This window comes from Neopsephotus bourkii, unplaced genomic scaffold (genome assembly GCF_033783945.1).
Source record: "Neopsephotus bourkii isolate Nb327-2 ecotype Australia unplaced genomic scaffold, CSIRO-AGI_Nbou_v1 NB_309, whole genome shotgun sequence".
In the NCBI taxonomy this organism is placed as follows: domain Eukaryota; kingdom Metazoa; phylum Chordata; class Aves; order Psittaciformes; family Psittacidae; genus Neopsephotus; species Neopsephotus bourkii.
In genome coordinates, this window is record NW_026900817.1 from 438,860 (window position 1) to 456,190 (window position 17,331).

The 17,331-nt window shown below is 54.9% G+C and overlaps 1 protein-coding gene across 1 annotated transcript; it reads right to left on the reverse strand.

Moving 5' to 3' along the window:
• Positions 1-1,065: 1,065 nt before the first annotated feature.
• On the reverse strand, positions 1,066-6,962 carry TMPRSS12 (transmembrane serine protease 12). Its single transcript, XM_061347252.1, has 5 exons — positions 6,860-6,962; positions 5,557-5,755; positions 3,398-3,669; positions 2,051-2,193; positions 1,066-1,535 (listed from the first exon to the last, which is right to left on the reverse strand). The coding sequence occupies exons 1-5, from the start codon at positions 6,960-6,962 to the stop codon at positions 1,290-1,292; spliced, it is 963 nt and encodes a 320-aa protein (XP_061203236.1). The 3' UTR covers positions 1,066-1,289.
• Positions 6,963-17,331: the final 10,369 nt, after the last annotated feature.

Genomic DNA, 17,331 nt, shown 5'->3' on the forward strand with positions numbered 1-17,331 from the left:
TGTTCATAGGGAGCTGCTCCAAAAGGAGGTGTTCAGTGCCTCCTGGTTCTGTAAGTGGGATTTCAGGAAGAAGGAAGCCATGGGACGTGCTTGGCACCTCTGGGAACCAGACCCTCTCGCTCCATCCCCCATCAGGTCTGTGTGTATGGTGAAGAGGGTTTGACCTACAGTACTGCAGCCAATTTGGGAACTCCTGTGTATGGTTTGTGATCCTCACCGTGTGCTGTTGTTCCTTGACCTTCTTTTGTAATACAGGATAACAAGAGTAATTAAAGCTATCAAGTATTAAGACTGTAACAGAATGGTGGCCCATTCTTTCTGTGTTCAGCAAGTAAAACCTGTCATGCTGCCAGACATCACGTTAGTACCTTTTTATCCTCTTAAAACAAGTGGGTTTTGGAAAGAGCAGCTGATTTTTCATCATGGAAGTGTTAAACAGTAACATGAGTTTGCTCTTCGAGTCATCACTTACTAAGTACTTACTTTGGATTTACTTCACAGTCTAGATTGTAAGAGAGTAAAGTCTGTATCCTGAGAGGAAGAGCTGTAGTACCTAGTACCGTGCTGGTTATTTCCAAGCAGAAGTCCATTACATGCTTTCTCTGAATTGTACATATTTGTTGAAGCAATTAGATGGTTGCAGATTTTGACCTTGGTAAATAAAGTCGCCAAAACCTGATCCCTGATGGTCCCGATTGATTCTTCATGAGCGTAGCCCTGAGCAAGCACTCATGCGTTGGGTGCCCTCGGGTCCTTCAGTGGCCAAGCAGCACCAGCACCCAAGAGCTGTGGCACCCAGTGCTCGGAGAACGAAGTCACTTGTGCATAAATGGCAGTGATCACTAAAAGTAATGAAGGGGAGAAACCTTTTTCTCTCCCTGCAGGTTCTTTTTCCCCTTTGCTTTTCAGCTGTGAGGCACGGTTCTGCTCTGCCTGCATTCACCCAGCAGAGGGGGCAGCTGCCTTCTACAAAATGCGTGGTAGGCATCGCTAACGCTTAAGTTTTGATGGCTGGAAAAGCATAGAGAAAAGGTAAGAAAGAAGTATTATCGGTAACATTTCTGTATTCAGCTTCATTATCAGGGTTAAGGCTGTTACCAATCCCTGTACTGGTAATACGGGCATCAAAAGCAGAAAGGAAAGCACTGCTACAAGTGCAAACACGGCTTGGAAAGCTCACTGTGTGTCCCTTGGCTCTCAGGTTTATTCTGAAGCAGGGGCTAGGGCTCTTCCCAAAGGTTTACCAGGCACACCGAGCCTCTGCAGCGATGACCCGGTGGTTTGTCCCCTCAGAGACTCCACACAAGCACTGTGGGTGTCAGGCTCAGAAGGATGGGGAGTGGAGCCCTCATGGGGCTCACAGCCTTGTTATTCAGCTCCAGTTCTGCTTGTATCCATCTTCTGTATCGAGACAAACGGACGTAGACCCCAGGGAATCGTGGTCGGCCACAGCCGACTCCAAAGCTGGCGATCCCCACGAGGTAGTATCTGTTGGTAGGGGGGTGATAGCATGCCAAGGGTCCTCCACTGTCTCCCTGTAGAGAAACAGAAACCCCACTAGTAAAGATACCCCCTTCCAGGAAAGGATGCAGACTAAGGTCAGTAAAACATCAGCTAAGTTAACTGGTGAGTAATAACGATGCTAATACGTGGGTAGCACAACGCAGACCAGATCTGGTGACACCCCTGTGACCAGAACACCAAACCTGCATTAATTTCAGTGTCCTTAACTAAAGGTTGGTTGGTTTCCTTGCTGCACCTTTTCCTTCTAAGGCTTTTCTCCCTGAACACGTTGGATAAACCTGCGTGTGTTCTTTATCTTCTTACTTTGTTATCCATCACTGAGTGTGGGTTTGAGATGTGCATCAGCTTAGGAATCACCATCTCATGCTTTTATTCCTGATGCTTCTCTTGCCCTTTGACATGTTTTCTGCTTCATATTTGTGCCATTTTAATGAATGATGCTACAAATGCTGGTCATCACCGTGCCCCTGATGCTCTGCCTTGGGGGGTTCCATAGTGGCAGCTTGGGTGTAATGTTCCTTCTTACCTGGCAGGTATCGGGGCCTCCCCATAGAGAGCCAGCGCAGATCATGTTGTCGTTAACCAGCCCCCCGTAGGCATCAGAGCTGTTACAGACATTGGAAGGGATGATTTCCACTTGTGCTTCTTGTAACACGGCTGAAATTTTACCTTCAGTGCAAGACAGCATATAGAAAGGTGAAATATTCATGCTACAGCAGTTCCTACTGTGCTGCCCCTGCCCCGATCAGGCTTTAGCTCATTCCTGCATGTGCTTAGGTGGCTAACACAGAGATTGTGCCTGCTTCTAACAGAGGCAAACTTCAGTGGGTTAAAGGTGGGCAGGCTTCAGAGGTGATGCAGTGTTTGTGCTGGCCCCTCTGCTCACTCGCCTTGCTCAGAGGCTTCAGGGTTGTTGGTTTGCAATAGCTCTAAACCATGGGCGAAGCCTTGGGTGCCCTGGTTTAGTGTGAGGTGTCCCTGCCCATGGAACTGTGTATGGAACTGGACGAGCTTCAGGTCCTTTCCAACCCAACCCATTCCATGAGTCTATGATTCTAATAAGAAAGCTCTTTCTGCAGACAGCGCTGAGAACCTGTGAATGTGAATCTGAAGTCAGGTGAGTTCCCTTTCCTGTGTTCAGGTGTGTTTCAGCAGGTCCAAGGAGGGGATCCTGCCCCTCTGCTCTGCTCTCATGAGACCTCACTTGGAGCATTGTATGCAGTTCTGGTGTCCTCAGCATAAAAAGGACATGGAACTGTTGGAACAAGTCCAGAGGAGGCCACGAGGATGAGCAGGGACTGGAGCACCTCCTGTATGGAGACAGGCTGAGAAAGTTGGGGCTGTTCAGCCTGGAGCTGCGTGGAGACCTCAGAGCAGCTTCCAGTGTCTGAAGGGGCCTATAGGGATGCTGGGGAGGGACTCTTCATTAGGGACTGTAGTGGTAGGACAAGGGGTAATGGGTTCAAACTGAAACAGGGGAAGTTTAGATTGGATCTAAGGAGGAAATTCTTTCCTGTGAGGGTGCTGAGGCACTGGAATGGGTGCCCAGGGAGGTTGTGAATGCTCCATCCCTGGCAGTGTTCAAGGCCAGGTTGGACAGAGCCTTGGGTGACCTGGTTTAGTGTGAGGTGTCCCTGCCCATGGCAGGGGGTTGGAACTGGATGAGCTTCAGGTCCTTTCCAACCCAACCCATTCCATGCTGATATGAAAGGATTCTGCAGGAGCAGCATCAGGAAGCGTGGTCTGAAGGACTCTGCATCCCCTCTCTCCAGCCAAAGAAACACTGGAACTTCAAACACATCTTCCCTTTAAGCAGGAACTTCAAACACATCTCCCCTGATCCCCCGCTCAGCACCACAAAGCCCGTCCTTACCTTGCTCTCTCTTGCGTCCCCAGCCGCTGATGAAGCACTGGGTTCCGCTGTGGCTGAGTGGCTCCAGGTGTGCCGGCGCCAGGCAGATGGGCTGGATGGCGCTGCCGTAGCGCACCGCAGAGCCGAGCTCCAGCACGGCCACGTCGTTCTCAAACGTGTCTCTCCTGAAGCCTGGGTGCACCACGATGCTCCTGAGGTACCTCCGGGCGCTGTGGGCACCGGGCTGCCCAAGGTTGTGCACCCCCAAAACAGCCCGCCAGGTGGATGGCTTCCTAATGGGGAGTCAATGCAGGTTTGGTGATTCAGGTCCAGTAAATCCATCCTTTGTGTCATTTAACTGATTAACTTACTGTTGGCTCATGCACCTTTAGGAATGTACACTGGAAACCCTGCAGGAGCTATGACCTGGAAGGAATTCGGCTGAGCACCCTTCTGCGAGGCTCAAGCACTCAGTTTCCTATTGCTGGTTATGGCTCTTAAGGCAAATCCAGCTCAGTGGTTTAAGCAGATGCTCAAATGTTGCTTCCCACCCCATCTCAGCAGGGATTTTCCTTTGGGAAAGGTAAAAACACGGATTTATGTGGCAGAAGGGAAGTTGGGTTAAAGCCACGATGCTTACAAAGAGCATGCTTGTACCTAGACTGGGGGAACTCATTCACTAGAGTTACAAATAATGAATATTTGTATTAAATATATATATACTTGAACATAAATGTATATATGAACATAAATGTATATATTAACATATATATATGAACATAAATATATATGGACATATGGATATTTAATATAGATTAAATTTGTTAATATATTCATATATTGAATATATTATTTATATGAATAGAATGTGAATGAATAGGAATTGAATAGTTTCATTCTAGTGAATGAAACTCATTCACTAGAAATTAGAAAGAATATTTGTATTAAATATATAGATGAACATAAATATATAGATGAACATAAATATATCGATAGGCTGAGAAAGTTGGGGCTGTTCAGCCTGGAGCTGCGTGGAGAACTCATAGCAGCCTCCCAGTATCTGAAGGGGGCTATAGGGATGCTGGGGAGGGACTCTCCATTAGGGACTGTAGTGACAGGACAAGGGGTAATGGGTTAAAACTGAAAAAGGGGAAGTTTAGATTGGATCTAAGGAGGAAATTCTTTGCTGTGAGGGTGGTGAGGCACTGGAATGGGTGCCCAGGGAGGTTGTGAATGCTCCATCCCTGGCAGTGTTCAAGGCCAGGTTGAACGAGGCCTTGGGTGAGATGGTTTAGTGTGAGGTGTCCCTGCCCATGGCAGGGGTTGGAACTGGATGATCTTAAGGTCCTTTCCAACCCGAACTATTCTATGATTCTATGATTAACTAATTAAATAACTAATTAACTTATTGACTAGTTCATTAGATATTTAACTATTTAAATAAATGATTAACTAATTTAACTATTAACTCATTTAATAATTAAGAAATTAAATTGTTAACTATTTAATTAAATAACTAATTAAATGACTATTTAATCGTTTTCTGTTTGTTTTGCTAGTTTACCAAAATCTCTCAAGCAGAAAAATGAGAGCTCCATGACAAAACCAGCCCCCAGCCTAACAAAACCACCACATCTAAAGCAAAGAGCCCTTCATGGCAAACACCAGAGGTTGGCCTGGACCCGGCCAGAGGTGCGTATCCAAGACTTCTTGGTCTTGACTCATAGGCTCGTGGAATGGGTTGGGTTGGAAAGGACCTTAAGATAACCCAGTTCCAACCCCCTGCCATGGGCAGGGACACCTCACACTAAACCAGGGCACCCAAGGCCTCGTCCAACCTGGCCTTGAACACTGCCAGGGATGGAGCATTCACAACCTCCCTGGGCACCCATTCCAGTGCCTCAGCACCCTCACAGGAAAGAATTCCCTCCTTAGATCCAGTCTAAACTTCCCCTGTTTCAGTTTGAACCCATTACCCCTTGTCCTGTCACTGCAGTCGCTAATGAAGAGTCCATCCCCAACATCCCCGTACCCCCCTTCAGACTGGGCTTTGCACATTGGCTCTACATTATGAGAACTCAGAACCCCATTGGTTTGCTTTTTGTCCAGGTGATGCTTTGCTCCTCTCCTGTGATACCCTCCTGCCAGTCACTCAGAAGAGGTGCCCGCAGCCCTCCTACCTGCTCCCTGCAACGCAGTGCCCGGCGGTAAGCACCGAATTCCCATTGACCAGAACTCCTCCACAAACGTGTGTGTACCAGCCGGCACCGCGGTAAAGCTGGAGGCTCACGAGCCACGGCCACGCTCCCACCGGAGCATCGTGTCCACCGACGACCCGGGATCCCCAGTGGCCTTCCAGCAGTGGCCGCTGGCCGCACGCTGTGAAGCAGAATGGGGGCAGTTACATGGTTCTGACTGGAAACCAACCTTCAGCATCCTCAGGGCTTGGGTTCGGTGATGCTTTGGGGTGGGTTTATTTGGTTGTTGGTGGTTGGTGTTTAATCTGCAGTTACTGCTGCAGGGCTGCAGATGTTTGCAGCTGGAGCCCAGCTGCTGGAGATGCTGGGGCTGTTTCCTTCGGTTGTATTTAACGCTTGTATTTCCATGATTATTCATGTATGGGCAGCCTGGTCTAGATGAAGATGTTCCTGCTCATGGGAACCTGGTCTAGATGAAGATGCTCCTGCTCATGGGAACCTGGTCTAGATGAAGATGTTCCTGCTCTTTGCAACCTGGTCTAGATGAAGATGTTCCTGCTCATGGGAACCTGGTCTAGATGAAGATGTTCCTGCTCATGGCAACCTGGTCTAGATGAAGATGTTCCTGCTCATGGGAACCTGGTCTAGATGAAGATGTTCCTGCTCATGGGAACCTGGTCTAGATGAAGATGTTCCTGCTCATGGGAACCTGGTCTAGATGAAGATGTTCCTGCTCATGGCAACCTGGTCTAGATGAAGATGTTCCTGCTTGTGGGAACCTGGTCTAGATGAAGATGTTCCTGCTCTTGGCAACCTGGTCTAGATGAAGATGTTCCTGCTCTTGGCAACCTAGTCTAGATGAAGATGTTCCTGCTCATGGCAACCTGGTCTAGATGAAGATGTTCCTGCTTATGGGAACCTGGTCCAGATGAAGATGTTCCTGCTCATGGCAGCCTGGTCTAGATGAAGGTGTCCCTGCTCATAGCAGCTTGGTCTAGATGAAGATGCCCCTGCCCATTGCAGGGAGCTGGAACTGGATGAGCTCTGAAGGTCCCTTCCCACCCAAACCCTCCTATGACTGTGATTTCCTGTGTGTGCACCTATTGTGCACACTGAGGGTGAGCAGCTTCCAGCCACCCCCGCTCCATGAATTCACCTTCTTAGGCCCAAATGAGGTTTTCCCGGTGTGTCCATAGGGAGCCACCACAACCCCTCCATCTCCTCCACCCTCCCAGCCCCTTCCACCCCTCTCCCTACACCCACTGCTCTGCAGCAAACACAGTACCATCCGGTGCATCCCTGGGCACTGTAACCACAGCCACGTCACCGACCATCACCGGCCTCAGCAGCACCAGCACCAGCACAGCCACACGCAGCTCCCACTGCATCCTCTACCGGGGAGCACCCATGGGGGCGTGGGTACCAACAGTGGTTGCTATGGCAACGGTGGTGAATCATGGAACATGTTTGATGCTGGGAGCTGGCCCCAGGGCGCTCACACAAACGGCTCCAGTACCTTCTGAGGATGGGCAGCAGCGCCTCAATCAGTGCTTGGGAGCAGGGGGAGACAGGAAGCAGCTGATCCCACTGGTGCTTGGATGCTTCCCAATGGTAGGAATCAGTTCCCCAGAGCAGAGCAGCCCCATGGTGCTGTTAACATTGGCTTATTCTGCCCTGGCACTCTCCTGCTGGGATCCTCGGGGTATCCAAGCCAAAGGATGAAGGAGGAGAGATTTGGGATGGGGAAGGTATAAAATGGGTACTTGAGGCAAAGGGAGAGCTCTGAACAAGGTGAGGATCTCCCTTTATTGGAATAAAGCTTTCAGCCTCACGAGCTCCTCAGTTGTCGAAACCAGGGCTTTCACTGCGTTACCTACATGGGATGATGGGATTAGGCAGTGCTGTGTTGGTTATAGGGATGCAGAGGAGGCCGGGCAGGGTGCCGAGCTACTTCACAGCATAGCCAATGGTGTGAGGCTGAGTGGGAGTCCAGGGCAGTGCCATGGTGGTGTGCAGGAGGTGCAGCTCCTCGAGAGCCTTCCGCATCCCCTTTGACAGGCAGCATCCATCAAAGAGGAGTTTCCAAGTGCTCGAGGATGTAGAAAGCGCTTCCCTAGGGAAAACAAAGTCACCCCAAGAGGGAAACGTCACCTCCTCTGCATCGCAGTCCCTCTTCTCCCCCCCTTCCCTGCCCCTTTGTGCCTGGGTGGTGTTCAATGGGGTTTGTGTGAGCAGGAAACCCGCAGGCGTTCAAAACGTGCCCGTTGGAGCTCTGCTCTCACAGTGGTTTCTGCTCCCTCTGGTGCTGTTCCAGTTGAGGGGGTGTCTGGTTTCCACAAGGGATCATGGAATGGGTTGGGTTGGAAAGGACCTGAAGCTCATCCAGTTCCACCCCCCTGCCATGGGCAGGGACACCTCACACTAAACCGGGGCACCCAAGGCTTTGTCCAACCTGGCCTTGAACAATGCCAGGGATGGAGCATTCACACCAAGGAAACAAAGGGAAATGTGGAAATCCCACTCAAACCCTCCGGGTTTTGGTAACACAGAGGTTTGCCTTGAAAATTCCTGTTCAAAGGCTGAAGTGTACCCCAAACCCAGCCTGTTCAAAGGCTGAAGTGTACCCCAAACCCAGCCTGTTCAAAGGCTGAAGTGTACCCCAAACCCAGCCTGTTCAAAGGCTGAAGTGTGCCCCAAACCCAGCCTGTTCAAAGGCTGAAGTGTGCCCCAAACCCAGCCTGTTCAAAGGCTGAAGTGTGCCCCAAACCCAGCCTGTTCAAAGGCTTCGGCTGCGTTGTGCTACAGGGGAACAGAGGGGTTTCAGAAGGCATGCGGGTGGCTCAGCCCGCTGCTAAAGCAGCTTATTCACTGAATAGCACCTGTATTCACTAAACAGATGAATAATAAAGACATAATACACGAAATAAATACATAATGGAATAAAGAAAATGAGATAAATACCATAAAATAAATAAATGAAAAATAAAAAATAGATAATACACTAAATAATACTTATTCAGTAGATAATACACTTATTCACCAAATAAATTAATAAGTAATACACTAAATACGTACTAAAATAAAATACATAAACAAACAACATAAAATAAATAAATTAAAAAATAAAATAAAAAATAAATAATACACTGAATAAATAATACTTATTCAGTAAATAATACACTTATTCACTAAATAAATACATACTAAAATAAAATAAGCAATATAGAGAAAATAAAATAGATTAAATAAGATGATAGACTAAATAAGTAACAATAAAATAAAAAATTAAATTTAAAATTAAAATAAATAAATAAAAATAAATAAACAAAATAAAAATAAAATAAAATAAGCTAAATAACTAATACCCTCGATAAATCCTACACTTGTTCACTAAATAAGACTCAAGAGTGGCTAAAGCAGCTTATGCCCAGTGCAGGCTTTCAGTGCATGGTGGGGATGGGGAGCAGCACAGGCACCGCTTCTGCCTTAAATCACAGCCTGGCATCACGGTCCTGATGGGCAAAATCAGGAGCGGGTCTCATCGCCAGACCCTGCTTTTTAGGGTTTTATTCCTAAGCAGAGGCCAACCACCTCAAAACCTCCTTTTTCACTGATTTCCCCCCTTTTCCCTGATTTTCCCCTTTTCCCCTTTTTTACCTGATTTGCTCCTTTTCCCCTGATTCCCTCCTTTTTCCCCGATTCCCCCCCTTTTCCCCTGATTATTTCCACTGATTTTCCCTTTCCCCTGATTTCCCCCTTTTCTCCTGATTCCCCCCCTTTTTCCCTGATTATTTCCCCTTTTTCCCTGATTTCCTCCCTTTTCCCTGATTTTTCCCCTTTTTCCCCGATTTCCCCCTTTCCCCCCTTTTCCCTGATTATTTCCCCTGATTTTCCCTGATTTCCCCCCTTTTTCCCTGATTTTCCCCTTTTCCCCTGATTCCCCCCTTTTTTACCTGATTTTCTTCCTTTTTCCCTGATTCTCTCCTTTTTCCCCGATTTCCCCCCTTTTTCCCTGATTATTTCCCCTGATTTTCCCTGATTTCCCCCGATTCCCCCTTTTCCTTGATTTCCCCCCTTTTTCCCTGATTCCCCCCTTTTCCTTGATTATTTCCCCTGATTTTCCCCCTTTTCCCCGATTTCCCCCCATTTCCCCCCTTTTTCCCTGATTTCCCCCCAATTTTCCCCCTTTTTCCCTGATTTCCCCCCTTTTCCCCAGGCGAAAGCGAAGCGCAAGTCCCAGGCCATTCCCATAGTGCGCACGGAGGAGGAGCTGCGGGGCTGCTGAGCAAGGAAGGGAACGTTTGTCCCCTGCCGGGGTAAGGACCCTGCCTGGGAGCGGAGCTGTTCCACGTTACCAGTCCCATCCCAGTCCCATCCCAGTCCCATCCCAGTCCCATCCCTTAAAGCAACCGCTTGGAAACGCGCTTTGGGGCAGGAGGCGCAGGGAAAACCTAAACCTGCCCCTTTGGGTGCTGCAGTGCGAGCGATCGGGCGCTTTAACCGCTTGGATCTGTTAAACCCCGGGTTAATTCACGGCCCCCTTGTAAGCAGGGGGATGAGCCCCAAAGGCAGGTTCCAGGCTGGCTTTGCTACGGGCTCCTTTGCAGTGAATGGGAGTTGCTCCCCTCGGTTCTCTTTCAGAGAAGGAATCACGGAGCAGAGAGAGGACAATTGGTTAAGTTGGGAATAATGGGATGCAGGGACCAGCTCCATGGGATGGAGCCACCAACTGTGCTAGAGGCATTCCATAGAGCTCGGGCAGCTTCGTCAGGGGGATTGGTTGCAATGGACGTCAGCTACTAGCGTTTAATAGCGTTTAATTAATAGCATTTAATAGCGGTTAATGGCGCTGTCCCCCCCTACTATAGGGAGAGGAGGGCTTCAGGTCCCTCCTGCAGGCTGCTCTGCTGTGCCCGTGCTGTGCCCGTTCTGCAGGCAGGGAGGGGATGCGCTGCCTCCCCCCTCTGCTGGCAAAGAACCAGATCCGGACGCAGCCGAACCGTTTTCCCCTTGGAAAACCGGGAGTTTCCTTATGGAAACGGCTCCTGCTCAACCAGGAGGGGGTGCTCGGAATGGCGGGGGTGGGGCGGGGGGGGGGTGTGTACTCCCAGCCCTTTGTGACACAACAACGCCGGGAGAGGGCAGAAGCAGGGACCGGCGGTGCCATCCCTCTTGCCTGCTCTCCCCGCTTTGCCCTGCCCATAGGATGGAAGCCAAGCCCCCCAGCACACCCAGGCTGTGCTGGCAGGACGAGGGGGATCCCCAGAACCAAGACCATGGGGTGCCCGTGGCCCTGCTGGAGGAAGCGGGTGAGTGAAGGGCCCCGAGGGGCTGGGGGCAGTGGGGATGAAGGCAGGGAAGGATGAGCCAGGGCAGCTGGGGAAGGGGCAGCGCTCCCCTGTGGAGTCATGGAATGGGGTGGGTTGGAAAGGACCTGAAGCTCATCCAGTTCCAACCCCTGCCATGGGCAGGGACACCTCACACTAAACCAGGGCACCCAAGGCTCTGTCCAACCTGGCCTTGAACACTGCCAGGGATGGAGCATTCACAACCTCCCTGGGCACCCATTCCAGTGCCTCAGCACCCTCACAGCAAAGAATTTCCTCCTTAGATCCAATCTAAACTTCCCCTGTTTCAGTTTGAACCCATTACCCCTTGTCCTGTCACTACAGTCCCTAATGAAGAGCCCCTCCCCAGCATCCCTATAGCCCCCTTCAGACACTGGAAGCTGCTCTGAGGTCTCCACGCAGCTCCAGGCTGAACAGCCCCAACTTTCTCATCCTGTCTTCATATGGGAGGTGCTCCAGCCCCTGCTCATCCTCATGGCCTCCTCTGGACTTGTTCCAACAGATCCATGCCCTTCTTATGTTGAGGACACCAGAACTGCATCCAATTCTCCAGGTGAGGTCTCACGAGAGCAGAGCAGAGGGGCAGGACCTGCTGGTCACGCTCCCCTGGATGCAGCCCAGGATACGGTTGGTTCCTGGGCTCAAGCGCACACTGATGGCTCATGTTCATTTTCTCATTGACCAAAGGACCGGAGCCTCTCAGCACCCTGCCCTGCCCTCTTCCTCCTTCTCCTTCTCTTTCTCCTCCTCCCTCCTCTCCCCACTTGTTACCCGTGTACCGCCTCGAGCAGAAGAGCATCGAGTGCATCGAAGCCTTCATCAAGAGCCGCGCAAAGGTAACAGCATCCCCTGGTGGGGCCCCGCTGCCGGCTGCTGCATCCCCGCACTCCGGTCCCAGTTGTCCCCTCTCCTGCTTCCCATTTGTGTTTCCCTGCCAGGGCTTGAGCTTCAAGATCGATTTCCTCACCAGCATCTGCAACGTGCTCCGAACCGCCCGGCTCTACGGCCTGCAGCAGGGCCTGGACCCCTTCTGCACCAGCCACCGCCTCGTACAGAACATCAGGGTGAGGAGCAGCACCCACGGGGAGGGTGCTGCTGGCCCCGGGTCCCTCACACCCACTGTGCCCTGCAGATGCTGCTGGAGGAGGAGCCCGCGAAGCAGCTGCAGACGGCGGTGCGGCACCTCGCCATGGAGGCCATCGCAGAGCTCAGGTACCCGCGCATCCCTCCCTGGGTACCACTTTGAGGCGCTGCTCCCAGCACCAGCACCCATCCGGTCCCCTCTGCCCTCACAGTTCGCTGGAGACGGTGCTGGTGGGCCAAGAGAAAAGCCTGCTGGAAGCCTGCTTCAGGAGCGTGTTCTTCCTGCCTCCGGATGAGAAGCTCATCCGCTCCTGCCCTCTCCTCTACAACTGGGTAAGGGCCAGGAGAGCCACAGGAGGCCACAGCTCCCCTGGGCTGCTCCTTGGCTGCCCCGTGCTGTGATCATCATAGAACCATGGAATGGGGTGGGTTGGAAAGGACCTTAAGATCATCCAGTTCCAACCCCCAGTGTCTGAAGTGGGGCTATAGGGATGCTGGGGAGGGACTCTTCATTAGGGACTGCAGTGACAGAACAAGGGGTAATGGGTTCAAACTGAAACAGGGGAAGTTTAGATTGGATATAAGGAGGAAATTCTTTGCTGTGAGGGTGCTGAGGCACTGGAATGGGTGCCCAGGGAGGTTGTGAATGCTCCATCCCTGGCAGTGTTCAGGGCCAGGTTGGACAGTGCCTTGGGTGCCCTGGTTTAGTGCGAGGTGTCCCTGCCCATGGCAGGGGGTTGGAACTGGACGAGCTTCAGGTCCTTCCCAACGCATCCCATTCCATGATCCCTTGACTCCGTGTCCTTGCAGACCCTGCGCTCCATGGACAAGATGCTGCTGAGCGTTGTGCTCTGCTTCCAGACCTCGAAGCTCAGCGAGGAGCTGCACATTGTCCTGCAGGTGCTGATGCTGCTCAGCGGGCGCAGCGGGCGCCGTTCCTCACCAGGAGCCCGTGGTCCATGCAGGGAGGGTGCCAGCCTTGGGTGCCCATTGCATGGCTCAAGGCTGGGTCCCTGCCCGCAGATGCTGCTGGACTTCACCTACTGGGACAGCGACAGAGTGCGGGAGAGAGCCCTGGGCAGGATCTTGATCCTCACCTCCCGCCTGTCCGAAAACACCACCCTGGAGGCAGGCAGCAGGCAGAGCTTCCCCCCCCCTGCACCCAGGGCACGTCCTTGGCTCCAGGGCTTGGGTCCTGCTCACCCCCCCGCTGCCTTTCCTTCCCCACCCAGGACTGGCACCGCTCTGGGAGGAGCACCTATGGCCCTGTCTGCTACGGAGACTTCCCCATCCCCATCCTGGGGCAGCTGCTGGGCCGGGTCATGGTGCTGCGCAGCTCGGATGCGGCCATCGGCAGCCAGGCCCTGGATACCCTCATCTGCTTGCATGAGTTTGTCCAGAAGCAGAAAAGTAAGAGAAGCTGCCGCGGGCTTCATCCCCCTGGATGGAGCCGTTTCTCTCCCTGGCCCCCTTTGCCCCTCCAGCTTCTCCCTGCAGCACCCAGCCATGGGCACTGCTCTCAGCCAGGACCCATCCTCTGCTGTGCATCCTCCTCCTTTCAGCATCTCAGATGCTGCTGTGGTGCAGTACCCAGTACTGCAGCCCCCCCTGAGCCCTGCATCCACCCCTGAGCCCTGCATCCACCCTGAGCCCTGCATCCACCCTGAGCCCTGCATCCATCCCTGAGCCCTGCATCCACCCCTGAGCCCTGCATCCACCCTGAGCCCTGCATCCACCCCTGAGCCCTGCATCCCCCCTGAGCCCTGCATCCACCCTGAGCCCTGCATCCACCCTGAGCCCTGCATCCACCCTGAGCCCTGCATCCACCCCTGAGCCCTGCAGCCACCCTGAGCCCTGCATCCACCCCTGAGCCCTGCATCCACCCCTGAGCCCCGCATCCACCCTGATCCTTGCATCCACCCTGAGCCCTGCATCCACCCCTGAGCCCTGCATCCACCCCTGAGCCCTGCATCCACCCTGAGCCCTGCATCCACCCTGAGCCCCGCATCCACCCTGAGCCCTGCATCCACCGAGCCCTGCATCCACCCTGAGCCCTGCATCCACCCTGAGCCCTGCATCCACCCTGAGCCCCGCATCCACCCTGAGCCCTGCATCCACCGAGCCCTGCATCCATCCCTGAGCCCTGCATCCACCCCTGAGCCCTGCATCCACCCTGAGCCCTGCATCCACCCTGAGCCCCGCATCCACCCTGAGCCCTGCATCCACCGAGCCCTGCATCCACCCTGAGCCCTGCATCCACCCTGAGCCCTGCATCCACCCTGAGCCCTGCATCCACCCTGAGCCCTGCATCCACCCTGAGCCCCGCATCCACCCTGAGCCCCGCATCCACCCTGAGCCCTGCATCCACCCTGAGCCCTGCATCCACCCTGAGCCCCGCATCCACCCTGAGCCCCGCATCCACCCCTGAGCCCTGCATCCACCCCTGAGCCCTGCATCCACCCTGAGCCCTGCATCCACCCCTGAGCCCTGCATCCATCCCTGAGCCCTGCATCCACCCTGAGCCCTGCATCCACCCTGAGCCCTGCATCCACCCCTGAGCCCTGCATCCACCCCTGAGCCCTGCATCCACCCTGAGCCCTGCATCCACCCTGAGCCCTGCATCCACCCCTGAGCCCTGCATCCACCCCTGAGCCCTGCATCCATCCTGAGCCCTGCATCCACCCCTGAGCCCTGCAGCCCCCCCTGAGCCCTGCATCCATCCCTGAGCCCTGCATCCATCCCCTGAGCCCTGCATCCACCCTGAGCCCTGCAGCCCCCTGAGCCCTGCATCCATCCCTGAGCCCTGCATCCATCCCCTGAGCCCTGCATCCACCCTGAGCCCTGCAGCCCCCCCTGAGCCCTGCATCCACCCCTGAGCCCTGCAGCCACCCTGAGCCCTGCATCCCCCCCTGAGCCCTGCATCCACCCTGAGCCCTGCATCCACTCTGAGCCCTGCATCCACCGTGAGCCCTGCATCCACCCCTGAGCCCTGCAGCCCCCCCTGAGCCCTGCATCCACCCCTGAGCCCTGCATCCACCCTGAGCCCTGCATCCACCCTGAGCCCTGCATCCACCCTGAGCCCTGCATCCACCCTGAGCCCTGCATCCACCCTGAGCCCTGCATCCACCCTGAGCCCTGCATCCATCCCTGAGCCCTGCAGCCACCCTGAGCCCTGCATCCACCCCTGAGCCCTGCAGCCCCCCCTGAGCCCTGCATCCACCCTGAGCCCTGCATCCATCCCTGAGACCTGCATCCACCCTGAGCCCTGCAGCCACCCTGAGCCCTGCATCCACCCCTGAGCCCTGCAGCCCCCCCTGAGCCCCGCATCAACCCTGAGCCCTGCAGCCACCCCTGATCCCCGCTTTCCCTTGTCAGTGGGGAGCAGATCCCTGTGAGCATCACCCCAGGCTGCCCCCCCCCAGTGCCCATAGCCAGAAGCTGCTGCTGCCACCTGGAGAAGCCCCCTCCAAGCCCAGCTTTTGGGGTGGGTTTGGAGGCTGCTGCGTTTCCCCGCCCCCGGTGTTCAGGCAGGTTCCACGCGGATGAAGAGGAGAACCCCATCAGCAGACCCAGGGGCAGGTCCCTGCTGCACGCACCCGGCACCAAGGACTTCGTGCTGGTAGGAAGGCGCCCGCAGGCCCCAGGGCTGGGCTGGCTCTGGTCGGGCCGGATCCTGCTCTTCCCCAGCGCAAGGGGAGGCGAGGGCTGCACCCGGTGACCTCCCCTCTCCTTTCCTGCCTCCCACCCGAAGCTGTTTGCAAAGCAGCTCCATGCTACGGAGAGGAGGGACATCGTCCTCACGGCCATCAAGGGGCTGCGGGGCACCAACGCCTGCGATAACCAAGGGGCACGAGACATCCTGGAGGTGGCCATGAAAGAGCCCCGCTTCTGGCTGGTGGATGTGAGTGGTCCAGGGATGCTTTGCCCTGCATCCCCATCCGGCCTTGTCCCTGCATCCCAAGGCGGGGAGACATCAGGAGCATCCCTCCTGCAGGTGCCCAGGATCATGAGCTCCATCCAGGAGAACCTGGGAGCCATGGAGATGGACTCAGCCCGGCAGTGCATGGCGTCGCTGCTTGGGGTGCTGAGCGCCGTGTACCCCATGCTCGTGGCCATCAACCTGCTGAAGTTCTCTGACCCTCAGGACAGGTTTGTGCCCCATGGGGACAAGGAGGCGGAGGCTCATTCCCATGAGGACCAGGGCATCCCCAGCTCCGCCACCACGCTCCTCCCAACCCCACCGGGAGCATCCCAAGGGATGGATGCTCAGGACCACGTTGCTGTGGCTCAGCCCTGCTGACTCAGCACCCTGGCCCGCAGTGCTGGAACAGCCATGTGGGACCTGATGCTCTCCTTGCCGCAGTGCCTGGAGAAGATCCTCATGGAGCTGCTCCCGATGCCTCGGGTTGCAGAGGACTTCTCCATCCGTGCAGATGTGAGTTCCCAACCAGCGCCGTGGGTGCCTTCACCAGGCCCTGCAGGCTCTGACCCTGTCTCTTCTGCAGCCCATGGCCCCCAGTGGGTTCCAGCCCAAGCAGGATGAGCCCCAAGCTGAGCACCGCTGGAACCTGGGGCTGGTCTCCCTGCTGCTCAGCACCCTCCTTGTGCTGTCCGAGATGCCCCACATGGTGAGCTCCATAGGGACCCCCTCTTGCAGCCGGTCCAAGGCCACCCGGACCAGGGGCACCGCTCAGGATGGGGCCTCACCAAGCCCTGGTGGCCAAGCAGGGACCTGGGGAAGGGGGGGGGGCTTCGCTTTCCTGCTCTGCCCCCATCCCCATGGATGTGCCCGGAGCCGCCGCGTTGCCACAAGGAGCCCGTTCCCTCCCCGCAGGCTCGGAAGATGAAGGTGCCGCTCCCGCACATCCTCTTGGTGATGGAGCACGGCACCGAGGAGCTGAGGCTGGAGGGGCTGCGGCTGCTCCGGAACGTGCTGAGTCAGCTGCCGGAGCGGGAGGCCGCCCCCACCGCCCTGCGGCTGCCCCAGCACCTCCTGCCCCTCTTGCATGAGGTACGGGGAGGCTGAGCCCTGCTCTTGGGGCTGGTGTCCAGCCCTCGCATCCCAGCCCCTTTGATCCCGGAGCTTCCCATGGGCTCATCCCCGCTTTCCCATCAGAAAAACCCCCAGCTGCGGGAGCTCAGCATCCGCCTCTTCCGGAGCCTGCTGGGGTCAATGGGGCGCAGGAACAAGAAGAAGATGAAGAGCAGCACCCGCCTCTTCCTCCTCCCGCTCTTCCTGCACATGTGGGACCAGGCTGGCGGCGTGGCCGAGGTAGGGGACGAGGCACCGACAGGGATGCTCTCATCCCTTGCCCGGCCTGGTCCA